Raw genomic sequence first — 20,046 nt, 5'->3', positions numbered from 1 at the left:
GGACACTTTCATGCACATGTGATCTTTGTCTGGAATATCTCCCCTCTCATCTTGCTGGAAAATGCCAACTCACCTTCAAGACTTGGCTCAAATATCATTTCTACTCTTTTGATGATGATGATGATGATGATGATGACAGTGATAAAAGACGCAATTAGTATCAAATTTAAAATGTAAGAAGTACATAAAATTAAAATGAAATCTCTAGCCACAACATTTTGTTTTGTCAGTTTTTATTTTATGTATTTTTAAGTTCTAGAAGAAGGTGCATATGATTTATGATTACCGTATCTTCATAATGTATTAAATTTTTATCATTACAAAATGTCCCTCTTTATTTCTGGTATATTTTTTGTCTTGAAGACTATTTTATAGATATTAGTACAGCCACCATAGCCTTCCTATACTTACTGTTCATATATCTTTTTCCATCCACTATTTACAACCCATTTGTGTCTTTATATTTAAAGCAGGTTTCACATAGACAGCATGTAATTAGGTCTTGCATTTTTATCAATTCTCGAAACCTCTGTCTTTCAATCAGAATGCTAGGCCTTTTTAAATTATTGATATGATTAGCTACAGGCCAGTCATTTTACTATTTATTTTCTATTTCTGCTTTCTGTTTTTCTTCTGTTTCTCTCTCCTTCCTTCTTTTCGGTGAACTACGTTTTAGAATTGTATTTTAATTTGTCAGTTGGCTTCTTAGCTATACCTCCTAGCTTTGGTTACTCACTAGGCAATATACATCTTTAACACTTCACAGTCTGCTTAGCGTGGATAACGTGCCGCTTCACATAAAACGCAGGAACCTTACAACCACACAGGCCCATTTATATCCCTGCCTTAATGCTAGAGCGCCTTAATACTACATCCAAATACATTAGAAACCCCACAAGACAATAGTATAATCTTTGCTTTAAACAGTTGTTTGTTTTTTACAGAAATGAAGAAGACAAAAATAGTCTTTTATTTTCTCCACGTATTTACCATTTCTGATGACCTCCCTCATCCTAGATCTGCGTTTCCATCTGGTTTCATTTCCCTTCAGCCTGAAGAACTTCCTTTAGCACTTAGTGCGGGTCTGTTGCCAGCAGATTCTCTTTGTTTTGTTTGTTTGTTTGTTTAATCTAAAAATATCTTTATTTACCTTTTTTAAAAAATTTCTCTCCCCTTCCCCCCTCCCCCATTGTCTGTTCTTTCTTTGTGTCTATTTGCTGTATGTTCTTCTTTTTGTCTGCTTCTGTTGTTGTCAGCAGCACAGGAATCTGTGTTTCTTTTTGTTGCGTCATCTTGTTGTGTCAGTTTTCCATGTGTGCGGCGCCATTCCTGGGCAGGCTGCACTTTCTTTCGCGCTGGGCGGCTTTCCTTACGGGGCACACTCCTTGTGCGTGGGGCTCCCCTATGCGGGGACACCCCTGCGTGGCAGGGCACTCCTTGCACGCATCAGCACTGCGCATGGGCCAGCTCCACACGGGTCAAGGAGGCCTGGGGTTTGAACCGCGGACCTCCCATGTGGTAGACGGACACCCTAACCACTGGGCCAAGTCTGCTTCCCTTACCTTTGCTCTTGAAGGTATATTAACTGGAGAGAGATTTCTAGATTTACAGTTCCTTTCGCAGCACTTTAAAGTCATTCTGCTGTTTCTGGTCACAGATCATTTGCATCTTTGCACCTTTGCAGGCAATGTGTCATTTTCCACGGGTGCCTTTCAAGGTGGTCATTCCACTTAGTGTTCACATGACCAGAGTGTCCCGAGACATGTTTTGGCTGCTGCTCCTATTGGCTCTCAGATCCTACTGGGAGGCCGCTGAGCTCACAGAGTCCATAACTTCATACCTTCCCCAAATGAGACCACTTTAAGCATTTCTCTGTCCCCTTTTCTCTTGCCTCTTCTTCCAGGAATCCAAATATATCTGTGTTAACCTGTCTGATACTTTCCCACAGGTCCTCAGGCACTGCTTAGTTTCCTTTTAGTCTACATTTTTCATGTCTAACTTCTACAGGATGGATAATTTCTATTTCTTTTCTTTAATTTCACTGACTCTTCTGTCATCTCTTTTTCAGCTCTTATGGCCGTCAGTGAATCTTTTATTTCTGATAGTAAATTTGTCATTTCTAGAATGTCCATCTGGTGATTTCTTATCATTTCTCTTTTTGGGGGACTTTCTATTCTCTTTAATAGAAACATAGTTCCTTTAGGTCCTTGAGCATAGCTGTAATAGCCACTTTAAAGTCCTTATCTACTAATTCCAATATCTGGATTATCTTTTTTTTAAAAGATTTATTTATTTAGTTATTTCCTGCATGTCCACCCTTTGTTGTCTGTTCTCTGTGTCCATTTGCTGTGCATTCTTCTGTGGCCGTTCGTCTTCTCTTTAGGTAACACCAGGAACCAATCCTGGGACCTTCCAGAGTGGGAGAGAGGTGCTCGATCTCTTGCACCACCTCAGCTCCCTGGTCTGCTGCATCTCTCATTGTCTCTCCTCTGTGTCTGTTTTGTTGCACTATCTTGCTGCAGCAGCTCTCCACTTGTGCCACCTTGCAGCTCAGGCCAGCACTCCTGCACAGGCCAGCTCTCCATGTAGGCCAGTTTACCTTCACCAGGAGGCCCCCAAAATCAAACCCTGGACCTCCCAAATGGTAGACAGGAGCCCAATTGCCTGAGCCACATCTGCTTCCCTGGATTATCTTGTCATTGTTCTCCATTGGTTGTCTTTTCTCTTAGAATGGGCCGTGTTTTCCTGTTTCTTAGTATGTCACAGAATTTTGGTTGTATCCTGGACATTGTGAATGAGATGTTGTAGAAATTCTGAATTCTGTTATGTTTCTCTGAAGAGTATTGAGAAGTTTTTTAGCTTGCAGTTAACTTGGCTATACATAAACTGTATGCTCTGCTCCTCTGTGATGGCAGCTCAAATTAAGGTCAATTCTTTTAGCCTTAGCTGACTGCTTGGCACCTATTCCATACATGTATGCTTTAGAGGTCAACTAGAGATTTGGGCAGAGATTATATACTTCTTCTCCTTTCTTATATTCCTTTCCTCACTTTCCAGTGACAGATGGCCTTGAACAGTGTCATGTGATTCATCAAATCAATAAGATTGGAAGGTTTTCTATCAGAATTTTAGTTGTCCCACCTGGTGCAGCCTGGTGACAGCCCTTAGACTGAAAACTATGTCAAAAAGAAAACAAAGTAATTTTGTATTGTCCCCCTATTCTCAGCATCAACTCCCTTCCACTTGGCTTCCTTTAGTTTACTCTCCAGTATATACAGGTAGTTGGTTTTTAGATTTTGCCCAGGCTCTAATTGCTATCTGTGGGAGGGTGGTACATTTGGAGCGTATACCACCATGAACAGAAGCAGATCGTTCTTTTTTCTCTTTTAGGTCAAATCTCAATAATATGGTTATGGATACTAGGCTGTGAGCCCAGAGAGCAATGTCTGTTCATGCGCTTCACTTCTGACCTTTTATTATGTTAACAAGACAATGCCCTCTTAGAGAGGATGGTGTGCTGATTGTTTTATAATTGCTCTGTGAATTAGTTAGGACTCTTTGGTGCAAATGACAGAAACTCATCCTGTGGAAAAAAAGGTTAAGGAAAAAGGACTGATAATCCTGATTGGGCCAAAATTGGAGCAACGGTCAGGTCTATGTGGATCCCGAGTGCATCTCCTGGCTCTGCTGCCTCCAAATGCTAGCTATCTTCAAGCTACGGGCTTTCCACATGGCTGGGAATATGGCTCCTTTCAGACCCAGACTCATCTCCTCCCGCTTAGCAACCCAGTGGGAAAGGGCGTGGCTGTCTTCCAGCATCTCTCTCTGACTGGCCTTGTCTTGGTCACATGGCCATTCCAGGGCCAATAATTTCAGACAAGGAACATGAGGTACAAGGACTTGGTCACATGTCTGCTCCTATGACCAGGATGGTGGTGCACCATGATTGACAGCTCCATTGGTTTTTATGGACTAGGGGGAGGGCGGTTCCTCAGATGAAACAAGAATATTGGAGTAGGCAGCTGACTTGGCCCAGGGGTTAGGGCGTCCGTCTACCACATGGGAGGTCCGCGGTTCAAACCCCGGGCCTCCTTGACCCGTGTGGAGCTGGCCCATGCGCAGTGCTGATGAGTGCAAGGAGTGCCCTGCCACGCAGGGGTGTCCCCTGCGTAGGGGAGCCCCATGCACAAGGAGTGTGCCCTGTAAGGACAGCCGCCCAGTGCAAAAGTGCAGCCTGCCCAGGAATGGCACTGCACACACGGAGAGCTGACACAACAAGATGACGCAACAAAAAGAAACACAGATTCCCGTGCCGCTGACAACAACAGAAGCAGACAAAGAAGACGCAGCAAATGGACACAGAGACCAGACAACCAGGGTGGGTGGAGGGGGGAGGGGAGAGAAATAAATAAATAAATAAATCTTTTTAAAAAAAAAAAAGAATATTGGGCTATGTTATGTGGAAAAAACAAACTCTGACAGCAGAATGAAACTTTTACAAGGATTCTAAAGCACAACTCTGTAGTTGTTTCAGTAAAAGGAAAATGCCACTTCCATTTGGTTATTGTGTAGAGAAAGGTGTTGCTATATAAACCCTGGAAATACATTGACTATGAATATGCTTAAGGACATTAACCTGCACATTTAGAAAACTAAAACTGTGAAAAGCTTCTATGATTTCCTATTCCTTTCCTTTACCAATAATAAAGGAAAGATCCCAAAATAATAAATACATTTGATTGTAGAAATTAAATTGTCTCTCTGTGCACATACAGTAGCAATAATAAAGTACTGTATTAAGACAATAAAGTACATTTTACTATTCAAACTACTGTATCAAAATGATTGCTTGGGAGAATGGTTAGCCTTGCCCTTTAAAGTTTAGAAAAGGCTGTAAGAAAAATGGTGCTGTGGAAGAAATGAACATCAGGAAAATTTTTAGGAATTTTTCCCTATATCCAATTCAGTTCCAACAAATATGAACATCTACCTTGTACATGATTGTGGGACATAAAATAAGCTGGCAATAGATTTCTTACTTAGAACACAATGCAGTAATCCACCCATGAATCTTAGACTGTATGCCCCCGAGTAGAAATTCCTTCCACTGCATCCCAGCAGAAGACTGTTTGAGACCTTCTTGGACACACCCAGGGGCCAGGTGCTCATGGTCCCTGAATTGAGTTCCAAGAACAGAGTCCCCAAGTCACCTCGGAACATCCACAAGGTGTTTTACTTTTTTACTGGAAGAGGGCTCAGGTGCCTCAGGACCTTTGCACTTGCTGTTCCCCTTTCTCCGAACACTCTTCCCTCAATTCTTAGCATGGCTGGCCTCTCCTTTTTCAGGCCATGGCTCCGATGTTACCTCCTCATAGAGGCCTTCCCTGAAAACCCAATGCAGAGAGGCCACCTCCTTACTGGTCATTCTCAGCAAAACTGTTCATTGTCTTCACACCCTCAAATATCTTGAAATGATGGATGTATCTGTTTGCATGTTTATTGCCTAACTCCACTCCACACTCCCCTCCACCCAAAATGTAGGCTCCATGTGAGCACAGACACTGTCGCTTCCCCAGGGCCTGGTGCAGAGTGGGAGCCCACTGGATACTTGTTGATTGAGTCTAAAGGAGTCTCCAAGGGGAGGGAAGCAGAGGGGAGGGGACGGGAGGGCAGGGAAGCTATGACCACTGGTCAAGTTGTTACAGGGAGTTTGATGCTTATCCCATCAAATAAGAAAATTTCCATCTCCCCACGAGTCTTATTTTGTTTCCTTGCTGGGAGAGTTAATCCCAAAGATTCATCTAAGGGTTATTAATGACTTTTAAAATTTAAGACCCACAACCACTCTGTGAGGAGGTTGCCTTTATATCCCTATTTTACAGACAAAGAAACTGAGCAAGAGGGATTAAACCGCTTGCCAAAGTCACCATGTATAGACGGCATCCAACCCGGCCACTGGCTCCACAGCCCATTTTCTTTCTTGACCCAGCTTTGAGAAATGGCAGATAAAGGGGACAAAGTGTCCAGACAAAGTCATCTGTGACTTCAACCTTTTGCCAGGTTCCCTTTAGCCATCCAAGACCCAGGCTTGTCCCAGTAGGGTACAACCAACAGAATCCACACTAACCAATTAAACGTACTGGGGACTGTCAGGGATTTGGCAGTGCCTCTGGGAGGGCAGGAGACCCAACGTGGAGGCTGCGCAGACAGCTGCAATGCCCGCGTCACCCCAGCATGGGCTGTCTCCTGGCAGCCCTCACCAGAGAGGGATCTGGCAGCGCCTGCTCCTCCCATCTCTCCCTCATGCCCTGATGGCTCCCACCGGAATGCATTTTGTGGGAAACTCCCTCCCATCCCTCATTGCAGCTGCGAGGGAGGCTGGGAGCAAGCGCTTCCCGCTTCCGCTTGGGTGTTTGGGACTCCTGAGTGGGACATGGCTGGACGATACAGTGCCGGGCAACCAAAGACTTCAGTAACATCAGCCTATGAGCACATTCCATGCCCGTGAGTCCCGGGGCAGATTCCATGTGACCTGCTTGTCTTGTAATAATTTCCCCCCAGAAAAGTAAGAGCCAGAGCAACCCCTTGCTGACTGACTGCATATTTCCTTCGTTTCGAGAAAAGCCAAACTCTGTCAGCAGATGGTTTTATGGGAGAGTGACTCATGCTGGTTTTTGTTTAACTGTTATTGCACCTTGACAAAGATAAAATGACTGCCGTTGGAACATAAGCAGGATTTTCTAATGAAGTATGATATGACTTTGATTCTAAAGATATATTTGTTGAAACCCTCAGTTTGTAGGGGTCATGTCCACTTGTTGGCCAAGTAGACCAGGATTTGTAACAGTGTTCCTTGTTTGCAGGTCTGCACTTGGGGTGGAGGGTAGTGAGGGGAGAATCTGGTGAAGTGGGAGTGTCTAGACAGTTTACTGGGTTATGTGCTTTCCGAATGACCTTTGGAATTTTGACTGAAATGGTAGGGGCAAGACCAATTGGAGAGGTGGGAAGGGACAGCCTTGCCCCACCCTCAGTCCCCAACCTGCTAAACCAGTGTGGACAGGAAGCTCCACTCCACATTTGGGGGAAATGGGCTCATGTCGTGTGAAACATACAACGAACATTTTGGGAGGGTCTCCAATGAAAGTAAAGTATTGTTTAGGCTTTTATAGTCCATATAGTTCTGTTTAATTAAGTAGAACCTAAACTATATCCCCTTGTCATTATCCTCCCGCTGAAGTTTTCAGGACATATACAGCAATCATATGTTTTGGATTTGGGGAAGCAATTCCTATGGCATATTATTTAATTATTTTATGTAGCAGTGTATAATAAACATTTCTCATCCCTACTGGCAAGCCCAACCCTTCATAGGCGCCCTGCTTTATGTGCACTTCCAGAGATGTTCTAGGCACAGAGCAGCGTATATGTGGCCCTCCCCCTTCTTTTTACTTTAATTGAATATTATACAGGCTTTCTGCACTATGTGTGTATCCTACCATCCTATGCCAGAGCTCTTTCCATCCATGCTCATAAGACTTTCCTCCTCCTTTTTAACAGAGACACAGAGGATTTTATCCAGCTATGTTGAGGTTGTTTAACCAGTCTTCTAACAGACAGACATTTGGTTATCTCCAGGCTTTCACAGTTATAAATAATATTGCGGTCACTATCTTTGCATGTACCTCTTTGTGCACTTACATGAGTTTATGGGCTACATTTCTAGAAGTGGAACTGCAGGGTGAAAGGTAAATGACACTGAAATGAGATAGGTGTTGTTAAATTGTCCCCCAAAGAAGTTCTGTGGATATGTAATCCCATCAGTGCAGCACATGACCACTTTCATCTTTATCAGTCTAACCAGTGTCACTTTAATTTGTATACCTCTTATTAAAGTATCAACTCTTTTAAATATGTTTAAAACCATTTGCCTTTACTTTTTAAAATAATGAACCCCCAGTATCTGCCCATATTCTTTCAGACTGTGATTCTCTCTCATTTTGATTTGTAGATGTCTTTCATATACAAATAAATGAGATTTAAAAAAAAATAAAGATGAGTTGTTATATGTAGAACTAGACAACATTAAATGTCTATAACTTTATATTGGTTTTCATATGAGCAAAGTCACAATCAGAAAACAACAAATTCTTAGAGCATGTTTTCAGATTTTTTAATTTGGAAAAATGTAGTCATTGAAAAGCATTTTGAAGTTATTTCCAAAAGTATTCAGTCTATTGTGGCCTTATATATTTGTAGAGTAAATTAAGGTAGTTTAAAAAAGTTTTCATAGTTTATAAAACTATAAATATGATAAAACTATAAAATTAAGGTGATAAAATGTTATAGCTTATAAAGTTATACAAGTAATAAATGCATACACACTCATCTTAAAAGTCCTATATTCATATGCGTGTAAAGTAAAAAGTGCAAGTTGTCCCACTTCCTACCAAGAGGGAACCACAGTTAACTGATAGGTTTGTATTCTTCTCAAAGGCTTTCCATACACCTAGAAATACATATTTTTAAATAAAATTTTATTGAAGTATATCATTCATACATGAACATACATAAACAATAAGTGTATAGTAGAAGTTGTGAACTTACAAATATGCATATCATCATACAGGGCTCCCATACACCACCCACCACCAACACCAGGCAGTATTGTGAAACATTTGTTACAAACTATGAAAGAGCATCATCAAAATATTACTACTAGCTATAGCCCAAGTCTTACATTTGGTGTATTTTTTCCCCTATACCACCCAATTATTAATACCCTGTATAAGTATTATATATTTGTTATTGTTCATGAGAGAACATCCTCACATTCATTCTGTTAACCATAATCCATCTTCCACCACCGGATTCCCTGTGATATACAGCCCTGTGCTTTGTACAATCCATTCAAAGTGTATGCTCAGTGGCTCTCATTTTCATTGCAGAGTTGTACTGCCATCACCTCAGTCAATTTTAGAACATTTTCAATATTCCAAAAGGAAATATCCCATTTCCCCTTATGCCCCTCTATTGTTTTTTGCCATTGCTGCAAAAAAATATTACAATATTGCTGTTAACTGTTTTTACGTTACTTATAATTTTCCAGTTACCACCATATTCTTAACACTTTGTAAAAGAATATTCTTATATATATACTATTAACCACATCTTCATCCACCTCAGAATTTACTGTTATACATTCCCTAGATTATCCTGTCACTTGACATTTATGTCCACAGAATACACCTTTCAGCCACAATCACATTTATAATTTAGCAGTGTTGGTTATGCTCTGTAATGAGTTACCATCAATTCTATTCATTTCCACACTTTTACAATAAATCTTATTGCAAGTTCTACATACATTAAGCATCAGCTTCCTTTCTCAACCCCATTCTATCTCCTAGTAACCTAACTCTAGAGTTTCCCTCTATGAGTTTACTCATCGTCCTAGAAATACATAATTAAAGAATTTTTTTACAGAAAGTAGAAGCAACATCTGTCCTGCACCTTGCTTTTTTTTTTCATTTAAGAACTTATTGTGGATAGATGTCAAGAATGGTAACCTTTGCAAGTTGCACTGCCATCTGTAAGCAGACAACGTATTACCAGAAACCACAACAGGGCCCGATAACAGCTCGGTTCTGGAAGAATTCAGTCCCAGCCATTGGGCTAGCACAGATATGGCCTTTGGAAACATACAAAGTAGCTCACTGTGTTCAGCTCATTTCTCCTAGAACTTCCACATCTGCATTTTGGGGATGTTTCACACACTGTGTTGAGGAGCTAAGATTGGGGGAACTGAATATAATCACAAGAAAAGAGGGTGGGAATCAGGGCCTTCGCCCAGCTGGCACTTAAAAACAATTGCTTTAATTTTCAAGGTTTGGCTTTCCACCTTGTTTAGGTTCCCTCCCTCCCTTCCTCTTTCTTTTTTTTAAAGATGCACAGAATCAAGAAGAAGGAATGGGGTCAGAATGGTGGTATGCAGAAATGAGCTCCAAGGAGCCCACCCAGTCCTTTGAGCAGAGCCTCCGTCCGGTCTACCTGCTGGAGCAGCCCCTGCCTCCCACTTGAGCCTGCTCAGAGGTAGACTAGTTTTTCCAGGTGGATCTGTGCTCAGCCACATCCAAGGACTAATCCGGTTCTCCTGGGACTCCCAACCGTGCCCTCCAGATAGGGGACGAGGTGAAGCCGAGGGGGAGGGGTCCCAACAGAGCTGTCTCGTGGGGCTGAGCAGTTTGTGCACTGCACAGAGGAGCTGGACTCAGGAGGCCCCCACTCCCCAAGTCTTTCACCCTGGCCAGGCTGCATCCCCCTAGAGAAAGGGATGTTTTTCAGCCAAGCAGCCAAGCCAAGTGCCAGGGGAACAGCACTACCCAGCCGGGTCTCCTTCTAGTTAGCCCAAAGGCACTGCCTGGCTCCCCAAGCCCTGGCAGTCTTGCCCAGAGCTTCAGAAGGTCCTGGAGTGAGTCTGCTCTGGCAAGCCCTGACCCAACGGTATATGGTCTCCCCAGCATCTGATGGGGCCCACCCTGAGACTCGGCAACAAACCGAGTTCTAGAAGGGTGGGAGGCAAGATAGTAGTTTTCTTCAACAGAATCCATTCTGGGTTCATTCAACAAATATCAGAGCCTTTTCCATGTGCCAAGGCCTGTTCTAGCTCTGGAAATACAGCAGAGCAGGACAGCCAACGTCCCTGCCTTTGTGGAGCTGTTACTTTAGAGGGGAGGGGGGAGCCCGATAAAGATTGAGTAACCGAAGTAAACAAGATCGTTTGGGAACATGCTAAGAAGAAGCCGGGAGGGGTGGCCAGTGGGTCCTGGGTACCTGAGAGGAGCCTCTCTGAGAAGGTGAGACTTGGGAAAGGAGGAGCCGTGCCAACATCTGGGAAAGAACATTCTAGAGAGAGAGAAATGCAAAGTGTAATGCCCTGCGGCTGGGAGACGCTTGGCTTGTTGGAACAAAGGCAGAAGCCAGTCTTGAGCCTGAAGTGTGGGGAGCAAAGGAGAGGATGAAGAGTGAGGAGAACGGAGGGCCAAACTTCCCAGGGCTGCGAGGCCAGTCTGGTGTGGCAGGATTTATTCCACACACAGTGGGAGGTCACTGGGGCCTCCGAGTGCACGTTTAAAGGACAACTCAGGCTGCTTTGAAGAGTTCCCGGAGGGGTTGGAGAGGTAAGGAGAGCGGCAGGGAAAGCAGTCGGCCCAGGAGAAAAAGCTCGGTGGCTGGACTCATGGCTGCAGGGGGATGGAACCAGGGGATGAACTGGGAGCACACGGTTTGTGGTTCTTGCAGACCTCTGTGTCCTCAAACAGGCAGGGCCAGGGGCCTGCAGGCAAGGCCAGGAGCAGGGGTGTTGGGCCCTCCTGCTGGCACTGGACGAGAGCTGACCGGCCCAGGGCAGTGGGTCCCTGCTCAGAGTAGCCCCAGTACCTCCTTTAGACAGGCTCAGGGCACTTGCCCCAGGCCCCACGTTAAAGGGCCCCACCGGGCCCTCTGCTGGCTGCTCCCTCCTGCTCAGACGGCCCAAAGCCAGCTGCCAGGGCTTACCCTGTACTGTTCACCCGGGTGCTTGCTGTGCACGTGCCCCTACGCCCAAGGGTGGCAATTTTCGGGGGGTATGGACAGAGTCTGAGCCCTCAGACTGGGGATCTCCTGACTGAGGCTCGCTCAGATGGGGGGGGTGGAGGAGGCAGTGGGAAGAGGAAGGGAGCTGGTTTTCCCCGCACTGTGTTCCAGAGCCAAATTCTAAACTTAAATCTGGCCTTTTAGGACATTATGAAGATGTATTCATCAAGGCAGGAAGCAACACATATTTTACTTAACAGTGTCTTAGTTTGCTTGGTAACTTTTAATATTTAAACAGATGGGATGTGGGCTGCCATTTGTACGCTTGCCTCCAAGCCCACAAATGTGCGGGGCAGGGCTGCCCACAGCCACTGCCTGCTTTCTGCAGGGTTTATCACATGGTAGATAGGGAGTTCTGGGCTCCATCATCTAGCCAAGGCGTTTTCCACCAACATGAAATAAAGGGCTTCTCCCCATTTGCTAAACAATAGTGAGACAATGGATAGAATTTTCTGGCTTTCAGATTTTGACTCGATTCTCTTCTGCTGAGATCTTTGGTGTCTGCTACTACTTAGCTGCTAGCAGTTGTAGTGAATAAAACAAACAAGAGCAGCAGCAACCACAAGAGAAACCACACATATATCCTAGTAGATGAATATTAAGAGAAAACTGGAAACAGTAGATTCTCATGAATTTGACAGCATGGATTTTTTTATGGGCCTGAGGATTCATGGTTGTGATTTCATATGGTGTACATATATTTAGTTGTATTTGCTAATAGTCAAATCATTTCTAGTGCAAGAGGCTGGACTTATGTGTCCTAATGTTCTACAGAGAGCACCATGACTTCTAGGTGCTCGGCCTTAGAACTCTTATAATAATCCCTGGAACACAGGCCTAATACACTGTGATGTAATCTCAAAGTGTGCAGAAAGGGTAAGGAATAAGACAATAAGCTTTTATTTAGCAAGAAGCATCTCCAGCATGCCAGGAACTGGCCTCAGCATATACGTTCTCCCTAATCCTTTCGACAACCCTTAAGTAAAAATATTGTCCCCGATTTACAGAGAGGAAAGCAGGAACTCAGAAATTCAGTAACTTGCGCAAGGTCATCAAGCCAATAAAAGATGAAGCAGGGGTGTTAAACCAGTCTGAGAGCCCCTTGGGCCTCCGGGTGATACAGGATATGTAATGTCTTCTCCAAGAGTGAGGAGTCTCTTGACAAGAAACACTAGTTTTGTGGCTGATTGTCCATCGGATCCATAGTCTTTAACTAACTAATACTAAAACATAAAACAAATTAGAACAAAACTCATTTGCAAATGCATTTTTAATAAAAGTTAACTGTGTTTGGCCTAAGTTCTAGAAAGGTCTTGGACAGTATTTTGTTGAATCATTGAAACCGTGCCTGAAAATCTTAGCTCTTGGCCTTCATCTTATCTTAATTAGTCATGCTTTGGAGTGATCCATCTTACATACACACTTTAGCATTAGATAAAGTTAGAAAACTAAATTGGAAGGGTTGTTTCTGTTTTTGCTCTTTGGAATTTGATTGATTTCCAAACGATGTACTAATTCTCTTGTGTGCATTGCATTAGGAAGGGTAAATTAAAGCTAATTAAAAATTTCCTAGGGCCCTGTTTATCTTCTCAAATAGTTAACAGTCTTGCAGGACTCAGAAACCAGGCTTCATCCTGGAGCACCCAGAACTCTGGGCACAATTTGGGGAGGCCCAACTCCTGCTCCCGCTCTCCTCACCTGGCCCCCTCCCACCCAGGCCTGCCTCCCCTCACCAGCATTCTTCTCTGAGCTGTCAGCAGCACCACTCACACCTATTAAGTCATGGTTATTTCTGTAGCTGATTTTCTCCTTTGTAAAATGTAGAGCCAGGGATTCATTCCTGTGGCCTCGCTCCCCTGGCCCCTGGGGAGCTGGCAGCCCCATCAGAGCTGGGGTCCCTGTCCCAGGGCTCCTATCTGCCTTGGGATCTCCTTCCAGGACCCCAAGTTGCAATCAATTATACTGGAAGAAGAGGGTCATAAAGGTGGTCAGAGAGTGGATTTCCAAGCTTCTCTACAGCGCCATCTCCTTCCCAGGTGATGAGCACTCACTCCCCCATTCTCCAGCCGAGTGCGGACCTCCACCAGTCGATCAGGCTGCTCCCCCTCCCCCAAACACACCCTTTAGTGCTTCCCAGAGAAAGTGGCTCTCCCAACTCTGGGGACTCTCCAGCTTCTCCAGCCAATCCCTGCTTCAGAGCTTGGGCAGTTCTAGGCCACTCAGGCCTCGGGCCCCTGGACGCCCCCTCACCTCTCACTATCTGGTGGGCCCACCCTGATACTCACCTTTTGCCTTCCGAACTGCTTCCTCCTGCTGCCAAGGTGTTCTCTTAAACAAAGGAAAAACTAGAAGCTGGCAGGTTTCTAGGCCACAGCACTCTCCTCCAGAGCCACAAAGCAAGAAGGGGCTGTCTTGTTGGTGGTTGCCATGGGCTTTGGAGGGAAGGCCCTCCCTTTCCCTGCATTCTACATGTTGGAAGCCAGCCATCAGCTCCCAGCTGGCCCCCACGTCCTGCCAGCTCGCCCTTTCCCTACCACTGCCCAAATCCATCCTGCCCTGGAGCCCTGGCAGGGGCTTCACATCTCCATCCTTTTCCTCTGGCCAAGTCTCCTCTTGCCTCCCCTAGCAGAATGGCCTTTCAGGAACCCAAACCAGACCAGGGCACTCACCTGCTAAAAACCATGGAACTAAAGCCTGAGATAGGGTCCAAACTCCTTCACCTGGAGCGGCCTTGGCACGAGCCCAGCTGTCTGCGGATCCAGCCTTATCTCGGCCCTTCCCCTGCACTCCAGCCGCCCAAAGTGTTTGTCCTTTGTTACCAGGACCTGCCAGGCACTAGCAGTCTCTCCACCTTTGCTCCTGCCATTCCCGCCTCCCTTATCCTTCCAGCAAATTCCTGCTCATCCTTCAAGGTGCAGCACAAGGGCGCGCTGCCACACATGATCCCCTCCAGAGCCCCACATTCCCCAGGGTAGAAGGTGCCCTTATCACAGCACATCCTATCCTTTATCCCCATTGTATCTCAAGCTGCTACCCCAGGGCATCAGCCCTTAACAGATGCTGGGTGAGTAAATAACGAAATGCCCCTGCCGAGGACCATTCCTGCCCAGGACCACCCCCAGCTCTTCTGGTGAGCTGACCTCTCCCAGCACACTTTGTGTGTGTCAGCTGTGAGCTGAAAGTGGGGGGAGGCACGGGAGGAAAAGGACCACCTCTCACTATGGGCGCTCAGTCCCTGGTGCACCGCAGGCCTCAGCAGGAGGCTTCGGGTCCAGGAGGGGGAGAAGCTGCCAGCCTTGGCAGCGGGAGCACCAAGGCGGCCTCTGTCACCTGCAAGCGCTCATGAGAGCCTAGGTAAATGCCTCTCCTGCTGCTTCCCCAGCTCTGGGACCCTCTTGGTTTCTTCCAGTTCTGGGAGGTTAAATGCCTGCTGCCTGCACCTGTCCTGCTCTGGGAGAAGCCATTTCTGTTTAACCCTGCAGAGTAAAGGAAAATCCCACTGTTTTCAGATTTCCCTCCAGGTCTCCACAGAGGCACTCCTCTAAATGGGTCTTGCCTCTGTCCCAGAGAGCAGCAACTCAACTCAAACCAGGTTAGATATTCAACGAGTCTGTTTTATTCTCTTCATCCCAAAGCATCAAACTGAAAATACCTTGCTTATGAGCGCGGGACGGAAAATGAAACCGCTGGGCCTTTAAGCATGAGGGATATGTTGACCAGCAACTGATTAAAGCCCAGGATGCGTTCCCCAGGTGAAGTCGCAGCCTTCACTGTCACCACAGTGGGAGCTCGTTTTTGCGCTGCGCCTGTGTGAGGGCTCTCGGACCGCTCCGGGCGCCTTCCTCCGCCTCAGAAGGCTGCTGACCGGTCTGAGATGGGGCCTCGACCTGCGCAGCCCAGAGTTGCTCCGCGGCAGGCGCACCTCAAACCAGCACCCAAGTGACGCCGCGCTTCAACCCAAGAAGCCGCGAGGCGCGGCGACCCCTCGAGCTCCACATCGGAACGGACTGCCCTGGCCATCCTCGGATAGAACGTGCTGGGCGCTCGTAGCTGGGCAGATGCAAGGCCGCGAACCCCTTTCCCAAGCAGGGGTGGGCGCCGAGGCGCCCGAGGGGCATCCTGTTCTGGCCGCCTCGCCCCCACCCCCTCGCCCCAGGATCCCGGGAACTCGGCGTCTGGGCCCCAGAGTCCGCGCCCGGTGTTGTCCCGGTGGGTGCTCAGACCTGCAGCCGCGGGCGCGGAGGCCCGGGGGTCCTGGCTCCCATGACCCCTGCTCCCGCCCTCAGCTCCCCTGGAATGGGGAATGCGGACAGCAAGCAGTGGCCTCGGCCCCGCTCAATCCTGGCCTGTCTGACCCCCTCCCCCCCGAGGACTCCGGTCTTGGGGTCCAGTTCTGCCTCCCCGGACCCCGCCCATCTGTCCCTCAGGGACAGTTGGTCTACCCTGCGCGGAGCAGCAGCGCCGACCCCGCGCGCCTCGCGGCTCTCGCTCTGGACTGGGGCCCGGGAGAAGGGATTTTAAAAATAAAAAACTTTTCCAGCCTCGGCGGACTGACCTGCCCTGTCCTCTCGGCTCCCAAGCGGCGGCCGCCTCCCCTTCCCTCCGCTCCCGGCGGGTCCTAGCGCCCCGCGCTGCGCCGCTGGGGACCCGGGAGGACCCCGAATCTGTCGGGTCGCCTGGAGAGCAGAGGTGGAAGACGCAGAGTCTCCGCGCCCAGACCTCCCAGCTCGGCTTCTCCGAGCCCCGCTGAGCTTCGACGCGCGTCCGAAATAGCGCCCCCGCCCCCCCCCCCCCCCCCCACTCTGCACCGCTGTCTTCCAAGGCCCCAAGTTTCTGGCCGGATTGATTTCTCCTTTTAAAACGAGTCCGCGCCACAGACGTTCAGAGACCGACACTCGCCCTCCACCCCCCGCCCGCCCGCGTGGCCTCTGGGTGCTCCCGGGCTCCCCGGCGGTTGGCTGGAAGTGAATGCCAGGGGGAGGCGGAAGGCGGGAGCCCCGCCGCCAAACCACGGGTGCGCGGGGTAGACAGCTCGGTCACAGATCGGGATCTGCGCGTCCGTGATGGTTCGGCTCGCAGCGCGGGGGGGCAGTGGGCGTTGCGCCGCGGCCTCTCGCAGCCCGCGCTGCGCTGGGGCCCCACGCATGGTCCCCTGGAGGGCCGGCGCTAAGACCTAGCGGGCGCCGCGCCGCCGCCGGTCGAGGCTAGCTCAGACACTAGAGGGCGGTGGTCGCCCCGGTATAAATGCGGGGCCCGCGCGGGCCTGGCCATTCGCGAGCGGGAGCTGCGCGGACGCAAGCGTGTAGGGGCTCCAGGTGGGCTGCAGCGGCGCCCCGCGCAGGCTGGAGGCGCCCAGGCTCGCCATGCCGGCAGGACTCTAGCTCCCCCATGGAGTCGGCCGACTTCTACGAGGCGGAGCCGCGGCCCCCGATGAGCAGCCACCTCCAGAGCCCTCCGCACGCGCCCGGCAGCGCCGCCTTCGGCTTTCCCCGGGGCGCGGGCACCGCGCAGCCCCCCGCCCCATCTGCCGCTCCGGAGCCTCTGGGTGGCATCTGCGAACACGAGACGTCCATCGACATCAGCGCCTACATCGACCCGGCCGCCTTTAACGACGAGTTCCTGGCCGACCTGTTCCAGCACAGCCGGCAGCAGGAGAAGGCCAAGGCGGCCGCGGCCCCCTTGGGCGGCGGCGGCGACTACGACTACCCGGGCGCCCCCGCCGGTCCCGGCAGCGCCGTCATGCCCGGAGGGGCGCACGGGACCCCTCCCGGCTACGGCTGCGCGGCGGCCGGCTACCTGGACGGCAGGCTGGAGCCCCTGTACGAGCGCGTCGGGGCGCCGGCGCTGCGGCCGCTGGTGATCAAGCAGGAGCCGCGCGAGGAAGACGAAGCGAAGCAGCTAGCGCTGGCCGGCCTCTTCCCCTACCAGCCGCCGCCGCCTCCGCCGCCGCACCCACACCCGCACCCGCCGTCCGCACACCTGGCCGCTCCGCACCTGCAGTTCCAGATCGCTCACTGCGGCCAGACCACCATGCACCTGCAGCCTGGCCACCCCACGCCGCCGCCCACACCCGTGCCCAGCCCGCACCCGGCGCCCGCGCTCGGTTCTGCAGGCCTACCCGGCCCTGGCGGCGCGCTCAAGGGCCTGGCCGCCGCGCACCCCGACCTCCGCGGCGGCGTCGGCGCGGGTAAGGCCAAGAAGTCGGTGGACAAGAACAGCAACGAATACCGGGTGCGGCGTGAGCGCAACAACATCGCCGTGCGCAAGAGCCGCGACAAGGCCAAGCAGCGCAACGTGGAGACGCAGCAGAAAGTGCTGGAGCTGACCAGTGACAATGACCGCCTGCGCAAGCGGGTGGAACAGCTGAGCCGCGAACTGGACACTCTGAGGGGCATCTTCCGCCAGCTGCCCGAGAGTTCCCTGGTCAAGGCCATGGGCAACTGCGCGTGAGGCGCGCGGCGGCGGGACCGCCCCAGCCTGGCCCCAGGTGGGGACCGGGGAAGAGTGGCTTCGGGCCGCCGGATCCCTAAGGCGGCCCGAGCCGCGCAAACCAGGACTAGGAGATTCGGGTGCCGACTGCAAGCCTGGCTGAAAGCCTGGCCTGCTCCGCGTGCCTTCTCTCGTCCTCCGCACTGGACTCGGTGCGGCTAAGAGGAGGGGTCAGGCAGCGGCTTCTCCGTGTGGGAGAAGAGCAGTGGGGCTGAGCCAGGAGCCCAGCAACTCTAGTATTACGGAGTAACCTTGTGCCTTGGAAATGAAAACTCACGCTCCGATTCCTACCGAGTAGGGGGAGCAAATAGGTGCCTTGTCGTTTTATTCAGAGGGTTCCTGCGGCTGTTCGGGAGTTGCAGCAGGCCCACCGCGGGAGGAAGTTTCACGGAGCAGATCCCGACCAGCCAGCCCCAGCTTCCCCCTAGTGCCTCTCCTTACAGAGAAGAACCCCAGGGCCTGGGGCCTCGAAACCCAAGGTTGCTCCCCTCCTTCTACCTGAAGGGGGAGGGTCCCTAGTTCCTTGCCTCTCCCCACAAGCCTCCACCAGGCTGGGGCTCCCCTGGCAGGACCCCTGAGATGGGGGTCCCCACCTGACCAGCGGGAGGAGGATACCCCCGCCCCACCCCCCCAAGCAGGACCAGAAGCTAGGCCAGGGGTCAGCCACAAGGACATGTGTGCCCAGGAGCGGTGGCCTGGTGGTGGAGGCCAACCTCAGGACCTGGTCTGGGGACGGGTTGGGGGGTGCAGGAAGCCTGGGAGCCAGGGCCTCCCCTGTACTGTATGTTGCCAGCATTGCCATATGAACTTGAAGCACAATCAGTCCATCCCAGAAGGCCGGAGTCCTGAGAACTTTCCAAATATTTTGCTTGATCAGCCGATATCCACACTTGCATCTGGCCTCTTTGCGTCCCAGCGGTGCCTTGTGTAATGGGAGCGTGCACGTCTATGCTAAACCACCATTTTATTTGGTTTTTGTTTTGTTTTGGTTTGCTCAGATACTTGCCAAAATGAGACTCTTTGTCAGCAGTGGGGGGGGGGGGAGGGGGAAGGGTCGGAGGCCCTCTTTCCTTTTGGTTTGGGGTTGCTTTTTGCTTCCGTGGGACCATGGAGATGAGGTGGGCTTCTCCTTTCCCCTCAGCTCAGTGGGGGGTGGTCGTGGGCCTCGGTCCTTTCTGGCTGAGGCCTCCAGCTCAGGCTGCCCACAGGATTGTGCCCCCAGAGGCTCTGGCTCCAGGTCCGGTGGGGAGGCATCTCCAACCCACATGCACAGACTGGGAATGCAGACCACGGGCTGGGGCAGGGAAGGTCAGTTGGGTTCTCGTCTTTTGGGGAGAACATAGAGTTTCATGTGAGATGTTTTATGTATTATATCTATAATATAAACATATCAAAGTGAATTTTCGTGTCTTTTTAAAACCAGAGAAAAGCTCCTTCCAAGGTTTTCTGTGAGCCAGTCACAGCATATTCTCTGGCTGAGATCCTGACTTCCATTCGCTCTCTGGCCATCCTGAGCTCCTCTTTACCTTAAGGGGGTGACTCCTTCCCAATCAAGGCAAAGAAATGGCAGGGGGAGGACAAGACTCCAGAGGTCCCCGTCACCATGGAGGACCTTCCATCTGCCCCTGGGAAGAGAAGAGGGACTTGGAGAGGGGGCTCTCGGCTGTGGCTTGCATACCCCTTCCAGACTTGGGCAGGCCCAGGGGCCCCCTTGGCCACACACACTTCCAATCACTCACAGCTCCAGCTCTGAAGTGGCTTTGCTCACACCCACCTCTGTAGGACCCTGGGCAGGTGGGGAGAGGCCCACTTTCTCCCTTTCCCTGGGCCACATGGGTACAGCCTGCCCCAGCCATACCCTGTGCAGCCCTCCTGACAGCCTCCCCCCCAGGAAGGGGGGCCACAGCACCCCCACAGGGGCTAGAG

At 50.2% G+C, this 20,046-nt stretch overlaps 1 protein-coding gene and 1 pseudogene across 1 annotated transcript; one reads left to right on the top strand and one right to left on the bottom strand.

The window, feature by feature from the left end:
* The window catches only part of LOC101416393 (serglycin pseudogene), a 35,192-nt pseudogene extending 18,415 nt beyond the window's left edge, over positions 1-16,777 (bottom strand).
* A 114-nt stretch (positions 16,778-16,891) lies between these two features.
* Positions 16,892-19,520, top strand: CEBPA (CCAAT enhancer binding protein alpha). The gene has a single exon (XM_004474409.5). The coding sequence runs from the start codon at positions 17,020-17,022 to the stop codon at positions 18,079-18,081; it is 1,062 nt and encodes a 353-aa protein (XP_004474466.1). The 5' UTR covers positions 16,892-17,019; the 3' UTR covers positions 18,082-19,520.
* Positions 19,521-20,046: the final 526 nt, after the last annotated feature.

This window comes from Dasypus novemcinctus, chromosome 18, assembly GCF_030445035.2.
Source record: "Dasypus novemcinctus isolate mDasNov1 chromosome 18, mDasNov1.1.hap2, whole genome shotgun sequence".
Lineage (NCBI taxonomy): Eukaryota > Metazoa > Chordata > Mammalia > Cingulata > Dasypodidae > Dasypus > Dasypus novemcinctus.
The sequence above is the reverse complement of the archived record's forward strand: the minus strand, read 5'-3'. Positions and strand labels throughout refer to the sequence as shown.